The 8,690-nt window shown below is 39.0% G+C and overlaps 1 protein-coding gene across 1 annotated transcript in view; it reads right to left on the bottom strand.

The window, feature by feature from the left end:
* The window catches only part of cubn (cubilin (intrinsic factor-cobalamin receptor)), a 301,424-nt gene that overhangs the window by 212,681 nt on the left and 80,053 nt on the right, over nt 1–8,690 (bottom strand). The window contains exon 19 of the mRNA XM_060825705.1: nt 1,862–2,048. Within this exon, the coding sequence (XP_060681688.1) occupies nt 1,862–2,048 (187 nt within the window). The remainder of the gene's footprint in view (nt 1–1,861; nt 2,049–8,690) is intronic.

Here is an 8,690-nt window from a genome sequence, read left to right on the forward strand (position 1 = left end):
AAATAGCAAGGGTTGTAAGAGCAGACTCTGGGGCTGTCCCATGAGTGAAAATTTTGAGATGGAGAGAGGGTATGAGTTGCAAACACCTTTATCAGACAATGACTTTGGATAATAATGAAATACAGGACGCATGTGAAAATCCAATCAAAACTACCTTTAGTGGGGAATCTTCCTCGAAGAAAGTCTAGCTCCCGAAGTCAAATATTACCAATCTTCCCTTCGAAAAAAATACTTTCTTTCACTTTTTTTTGGTACTCAATAATTCTTATAGTTATGCTCAGTTTTAAAGTCATTTTTATCATAGTAGTTTATTGAAATGCAGCAGGTTCTTCACTTTTTAATAGAACTGGGGTGGGGGGTGGGTAGCGCATGGTAGGGACTCATAACCTCAAATCAGAGCAGGCTTTGAAATAAAATGCATTCCGAAGTGCAGTTGCTGTTTCATGAATTATTCCCTGGCATTATTCTACTTGTCCCATTTGTTCAAAAAGACATTGATGATTCCATCAAGTTGAATACCATGGTAAAAATCAGATTAACGCATTGTTCAATAATGACCGAAAAATGATCAGAGGAGGCTTGTGCAAGAAAGACAGTTTCAATGCTATTGATTCCAGGTAACATTTATAACTTCATTCTCTGCATGGTTAAAGGGCTAGTATAAAACAGGCAAGGGTGTCATAAAGTTATGGAAACCGGGATTTTACATACAATGATCCTGGTAATAATGTAATGGGATAATGAGTGAGGAAGTCATTGTGATTGCCTGTAAAGGTAATGGAAGCCGATTCAAAAGGGCCTAAAATAAGTCATGGGTAAAATGCTAGTGTCTATTCTGAAGGATGTGTTAACAGAAACTTTGAAAATACCAATGGGATAAGACAAAGTCAACATGAAGGGGGAGCCATGTTTGACAAATCTACTGGAGTAACTATTGGAATAGGTAAGGGAGAACTAGTTGAATTTGGATCTTCAGAAAGCTTTTGATTAAAGTTTCACATAAGAGGTTAGTGTGCAAGATAAAAACCACGCAGGATTGGAGATAATATGTTGGCACAGATTGACAATTGGTTAGTGAACAGAGTCAAGAGAGAATCTTTGCTGGAGTGGACGGGAGTGACTAGTGGAGCAACTGAGGAATTTGGACCCCAGCTACTCATAATATCTATCAATTATTTGGATGACAAAATCAAATGTAATATTTCCAATTTTGCTGACAACATGAAACAAGGAGGAATTGTGTGCCATGTGGAGGAATTGAAAGCCACTGGGGTTGATTGAGGGCCATGAATTGGCATTGGATTGGCATGTAAGATATGATGGACCAGGGTGAGTTGGATGAAGATGTGAGAGGATGAAGACTCAACATTTTCTAAAACAATTAGGGTGAAGTTCCAGAAACCAAAACAGGCCTTGTAACCAGAGTCCAGATTAGAGTGGTGCTTGAAAAGCACAGCAGGTCAGGCAGCATCCAAGGAGCAAGAAAATAAATGTTTCGGACAAAAGCCCTTCATCAGGAACCTAGGCCTTATAACCAGCCCATCTGGCATTCAACACCATTCTTCCACCCCCACACACTAACCACCACTCCCCTTGATCACTTCTAAGTGCTGCAGCCAGTGAACTGACTTCATCACACACCATCTTTCTATGGTATGAAAATCACATGGGCATGTATTATTGAGCTGGGTCTAGAACTACGTGCCTCGTTAGACAAATTTCAACCTTAATAGTCTCACTTGAAACAGATGCTCTTGCACTTGCAATCTATGCAGAAAGTATAGCTTAAAGGTTTGTAAAGTGTGTGGAATTGGAATGTCAAAATGTTTAATTAAGGAGCAACACAAGTAAAGACACTTACCTAACTTCAACATAGCCAGAAGTACAAGTTTGGTGTCCATCTAACTCAAAGTGAGTAAAGTTGAGTAGAATTTGCTTGTTGTTTTCCACACTGATTGTGTAGATGCACTCTTGGTTACGAGAGTAACCATTTGGATAGTTTGGAGAGGTTAAAGTACCAGTCAATTCAAAGAATTCTTCCCGACATACTATGTGAAAAAAAAGAACACTTTACTATAACATAAGTTTGTGTATTACTGCACTGCTGGGTAGTTTTATCTAACCAGCACCTAAAGGATAGGGAAACATAGTTAATACTTCCCCCACAATGGGCTGAATGGCATCTTTATGTGCAGTAACCTATAGCTATTTAGTCTTTGAAATTACAGATAACCCTTTCAATTTATCTAACTGTAATGATGCTCAAGTGATAATAACATTCAGAATGTCACCAATTCAGATGAGATGAAAATGTTGGCCATGGTTTGGAAATATCATATGACTGAACCCCACTGTGGACTGTTTTGATTCAGTGAGTACAACCTTCACATAAGAGGTATTGCTCATGGGAAAGCAGGTTTAATGGTCACAACCTTTAAACCTACAACATCACGACTACTGTGAGAAATGGTGTAAATTGGGATGATGGCATCTTTTCAGTCCTGTAGTATAGGATTCAAAACCCTGTAGCACTTCAGCTTGCAAACAATACTTTAAAGTTTAACTTTGAGAATGGTTTTCCTTTCAGGAACCCATAACTTGGTGTTTGCACAAGTTGAAAACATGTTTATGCTGATGCCTACTTAATAGCTGTACCATTCAGGACAAATTTTAGTTCTTAATCTTAACAAGGCATAAAGTTAAACATGCCACTCTTACACAGGTAACATGCTGCGGAGCACTCCCCACTTTAGTGCCACCCATTCACCGATCCTGTTCCATATTAAAATTGTTCACATTATTTCACCAGATATATGAACATTTGCAATCCCAGCTCAAATGTAGGAGAGGCAAGACAAGTGGGAGTTCTGATAATTGATGTCATCAACTTGGTCCCAACTTTTCTTACCTGACTGAGTACAGTGGCATTAGACACTAGAAATTCCATATCTTATAAGAAGAAATGGGAATTCCCACATAAATCTGTTGATGCCAGCCTAAGAACAGATTCCTGCTGATGTTAAATTGAACTAAAAAAGCATTGTGCATTTTCAAAATGTCTTTCAATATGCATTAATGAAGATATTTGGTCACTGCCTCATTTGTAAAGATTGATGTTCCAATAGTAGAATCTGTCAGCAATTAAGAATTTTTTTTTCAATTTATATTTGACTTTAAAAGTTAAGTCATGAATTACTGTCTCACTATATTCAGCTTTTACAGATAGCTTTATTTGGTAATTTGAATTGCTTTCATTGCTGTACTGAAGCAAGACTTTCTGCTGCAACAGACTATGTTCAACACAACTCAGAACTCACACTTTCACTTTTATATTTGCAAATCGAGAAACATGCTAACTGGCTGTACACTTACTAGTCACACAAAACTCTGAATACATATTGGCTGTTTTATATAATTGTGCACACATTTAGAAATGAAAGAAAAAGAATCCTTTCTCTGTGCATTTTTTTCTGCAAGCAGTGGAAAATCAAACCAATCCAGTCTGTGGCCACAAATTGTGCGATTTTATCCTGCTGCGTTTCATTAAGCCATGGAATATCAGCCAACAGTGCAAACAGAGCACAAAGCACTTTTGTGCAATTCTGGAAGCATGAAACCATAAAATCATATTGTGCACAGGATGCCAGAACTTCTCCTGCAGTTTAGTGCGTAGCTTAGGAAAAAGCTGTATGCTTTATGAGTCACTGAATGAGCTTCTGCTTGGAAGTTGACCACTGTATCCAAATGTCAAAATTTGCACTCATTAATGAAGATATTAATAATGATCAATGCTTACCACTCTTCCCTACTACTGGTAACACACATTTTGTGAAACAAGAACTACTACTGTACTAATGGCACTGCCATAACTATTCGGTTAATCTGATTCCAATACAAGAGTTTAACACGGTTTCCCCCATAAGTTCCAGCATCTCAGTGCTCTCATCTGCTTTCGTTTGTTATATTTCCTGCAGCTGATTTGCAATGGATCAGAGCATAACGGTTTTTGAGCTTTGCGTTTGATGTGAAATCAAAAAGATGGTTGGCAGATATTTGTTAGGCCAATAATAATCCTTTCTCAACACACCCACAGAAATTACAGCAAATGCCGCCTTTGTTACTAAAACACCACAAAGACCGTTACAGAAGCTAAATTCTTCCAGTTAGTCACAGTATGTTTTCAGGGTGTCTCCATTCCAAATATAAAAGTATATCAACTATCTCAAAACTCATTTTTAATATTTTCCTTTTGATTCACACCCTGAAGGCCTCAAATTCAGACCAACCCTTTGGAGATTGTGCAAGTATTTTACAACATTATTTAAAAATTAGTTTTGATACTTTCAGAAAATTTTGAAAGTAAACAATCACTTAAGATTATTTTAGTTGCTCTCTATTTACTTGAAGTGCATGATAAATCTGTTTGTTGTAGTCTCTGCAATGTATTAAGTATGTTCATAGGAATATACGCAATAAGAGAACTGAAAACAATTGGCAGTTCACTTGGCTACACCCAAAAGACTCATCTGAGCAATTCTAAAATTGCTTTACACATAAGGACAGAAGTGAAAACAGGAATTCTGGACTCCATCTTGTGCCCCACCCTGACATTTCAATCCTGATGTCACTGAAATTTAAAAAAAAACTGGTGGAATGCTAACCAACAGGCAATTCTCTGGGCTCTTCAATGCAATATGATTTTCTGTCTTTTCTGTCATCCATCCTGTTGTGAACATGCTGACTCATGTTGAAATGTGCTCCACCATTTCTCTTCTTTAATATGGACATTGTGTTATTGAATCACTGAATATTAAATATTATTTATCCATAACTATTCTCTTTAATACTTCTTGCATCCTCCTGACAGCTTACATTTTCATTTAAACCTACAATTAATAAAAGTCTTACAGATTGTAAGTGTTGCACATACATCATCAGACCTAATATGCGCTATATGTGCATATCTGATACTTTTATACCATACTACATATGAAATATATTTCCTATTGTCTCTGAACAGGTGGAGCAATATTGTGGAGGATGACCAGATAAAAATTGGGGAAGTAAGTTGGCACATATTAGTTGCAAGTTCATATGAACTATCTGTCTTTAATTATGACCTTCTGTCATTTGTAATAAATGTGAGCACATCAAACAATGAAACTGTCTTATTTATTCTTTCACTGCAATAATATTTTTTGTTCTCCTTACTAAGAGGAACACTCAAATTCTGGAACATACAGCCTTGTCAACATTTCAGAGCAGATGGTAGTCACTCAATCCCTTCTGGGGTTGGGGTTGTTTGCCCTTAGGCAGTGAACCAGAGTGGAATGTACCAAATGAAAGACAAAACACAAATGAGCAGAGCGATCTGTTGATTGCATGAAGAATGGTGTTGGCAGGATTTCTGGGATGTGCCAGCCCCTGCCTGAACTACATGTAAAACAATCATATAAGTTTAGCATTTAAATAGTGCTGATTTTGGTTCCTGAGGTATTAATGTAGGCACTGAGGCTATGACAGATAATAAGCTGAAGATGGCAGCTCGTGGATAATCCATCAACAGCATGTTTAGGTAATTGATGAAGGCTTTGGAATTCTGCCATCTTCCTTGAATATGTGAAGTTCCAATGGGCATTCATGTCAGATGACCATCACACACAGTCTCACTGAGCTCAACATGACCAAGTTCTACTTCCCCATGAAGAATGTCTAATGTCAGTGGGCTGGCAAAAGGAGTCAATGGTAATGGTGTGGTCCAGCCAGATTGTCACATATAGAATGATAGAGTCATAGAGATGTACAACATAGAAACATGATTTGGAGATGTCGGTGCTGGACTGGGCCATACTAAGTTAAAAATCACACAACATCAGGTTATAGCCCAACAGGTTTATTTGGAAGCACTAGCTTTCAGAGCGCTGCTCCTCAACCACCTAATGAAGGAGCAGTGCTCCGAAAATTAGTGCTTCCAAATAAACCTGTTGGACTATAACCTGGTGTTGTGAGATTTTTAATTTAGCACAGAAACAGATCTTTCAGTCCAATTCATCAATGCCAACCAGATATCCCAACCTAATCTTGTCCCATTTGCCAGGACTTGGCCCATATCTTTCAAAATCCTTCTTATTCATATACTCATCTAGATGCCTTTTAAATGTTGTTATTGTGCCAGCCTCCACCACTTCGTCTGGCAGCTCATTCATACATGCACCACCCTCTGTGTGAAAAAGTTGCCCCTTAGGTCTCTTTTAAATTTTTCCCCTCTCACTCTAAACCTGTGCTCTCTCGTTCTGAATGCCTCCACCCCAAGGAAAAGACCTTGTCTATATACCTTATTCATGCCCCTCATCATTCCATAAACCTCCATAAGGTCACCCCACTCCTGGAAAAATAGCTTCAGCCTGTTCAGCCTCTCTTTTTAGTTCAAACCCTCTAATCTTGGCAACATTCCTGTTAATTTTTCTGAACTCTTTCAAGTTCCACAACATCCTTCTTGTAGCAGGGAGACCAGAATTGCACACAATATTCCAAAAGTAGCCTAACCAACATACTGTACAGCTGCAACATGACCTCCTAACTTCAACACTCAATGCCCTGACCAATAAAAGAAAGCATATCAAACGCCTTCTTCCCTATCCTATTTACCCGCGACTCCACTTTCAAGGAGCTATGAACCTGCACTCCAAGGTCTCTTTGTTCAGCAACATTTCCCAGGACCTTACCATTAAGGGTATTAGCCTCTCCAATGTTTGGATATCTGACAGAATGTGTGTGGGGAGCAGGTGACCACACAGCCACACCTAAGAACCATCAAGACTCACTCTCAAATCATGAAAGCTATATTAGCCTCAGAGTGAAATCCAGGGCACCCTCCCTAATGAACATTTCATGGCAAGAGAAGACATAGCTGTAGTAATAAAATGTCCCCACAAAAGTGACTCTTAGTAGCAGGATATGAAAACTGTCACATTACTGAACTGACAGAAGTTCTAGGCCATCAGTTGGTACAGCACGAATGATACATCAATCCAAGAGTTCCTTGCATTGAAGATCAGTATCTTTCCTCTATTTATTCCTCCCAAAGGAGCAGACTGGGTTCCAGAGAAAGCATAATTGCACAAACAGTTGCACCAAATGTATAAATCTCTTTGTAAGGAAATTTATATGATTGTACTCAGTTTAAATGAAGATCTGTACTTTTAAAGAGATTTAAAGAGCTAATTTAGGTAGCACCAAATATACTAATGACCAAGTATGGTCAATGATAATGGACAGCATGTTATTGTTTGGACCACTGAATTGTGAATAATAGTTTGAAAATATTTGTCAAGATGCCAAATTCCACATTTAGTCTGGCCAAATGTCTGGCCAAACAATAGCTGCTGCATGAGTATTTCTAGCAATGAGTTGGATTCATCCATTTTCTTCTCCTAATCCAAGAGCAGAACTGGCACTGGGTTATTCAGAAAAATTCCCATGCTGATCAACTTGCTTGCTGCAAATAACCACAGAAAGATAGAAAGGTCATGGGAAGGTAAGAGTTTATTCAGCTCGTGTCTGGGCCAGTAAAATAAGCAGCTGATAAAAAGACATCTCAGGAGAAGCAAAGGAAAATAAGTCTGGTCTCAGCCACTGCAGAATACAATGCCATATTCAAAATATATGGCAAGGCAAGCAATTGCAATCAACAGTCATAGAATCCCTACAGTGTGGAAGGAGGCCACATAGCTCACCGAGTCAACACTGACTCTCCAAAGAGATTCCCACCCAGACCAGCACTATCCCTGTAACCCTGAATTTGCCATGGCTAATCCACCTAGCCTGCACATCTTTGGACTGTGGGAGGAAAATGAGCATCCAGCGGGGAACCATGCAGAAATGGGGAAAATGCATAAACACCACACAAACCGCCGCTCAAGGGTGGAATCGAACCTGGATCCCTGATGCTGTGAGGCAGTAGCACTAACTGCCGAGCCACTTTGCTACCCTAATAATAATTCCAAACTTAAGAAAAACAGCACTAATATCTCTAATAGGGGCAGCACTGCTGCCTCAATGCACCAGGGTTCGATTCCAGCCTTGGGTGACAATCTGTGTGGAGTTTGCACAGACTCTCTGTGTCTGTGTGGATTTCTTCCAGGTGCTCCAGTTTCTTCTCACAGTCCAAAGATGTCAGGTCAGGTGAATTAGCCATGCTAAATTGCCCGTAGTATTCAGGGATGGGTAGGTTAGGTGCATTAGTCTGGGGTAAATGTTGGGTTGGGGGAATGGGTCTGGGTGAGTTACTCTTTTGGAGGGTTAGTGTGGGCTTGTTGTGCTGAAGGGCCTGTTTCTACACTGTAGGGGTGCTATAATCTCACCTATAAAACAACTCTTGCCCTTATTTATGCAGACTGGCAGCACTAAGCTAAAATGATCCAGTTTATTAGGAAGTCATTTTCAAAAATTTGAATATGAAAGCTTTCAGGTCAAAAAAAGTTTCATTTGAATTCAAGAAATTTTAGAATGCAGAATTATGCTCACGGTGAATCATGATTGGAGACCTGCTCATATGAATACGTGACCTCCCCTGCCAAATATCATGCATACACTTTTAAGGTTGAGACATTTCAACATATGAGCAAGCTACAAGAACTCAAACAAACATTCAGGGAAAGAGGACAATTATGTTTCTGGACACTGAGAGA

Source organism: Hemiscyllium ocellatum, chromosome 5 (genome assembly GCF_020745735.1).
Source record: "Hemiscyllium ocellatum isolate sHemOce1 chromosome 5, sHemOce1.pat.X.cur, whole genome shotgun sequence".
In the NCBI taxonomy this organism is placed as follows: domain Eukaryota; kingdom Metazoa; phylum Chordata; class Chondrichthyes; order Orectolobiformes; family Hemiscylliidae; genus Hemiscyllium; species Hemiscyllium ocellatum.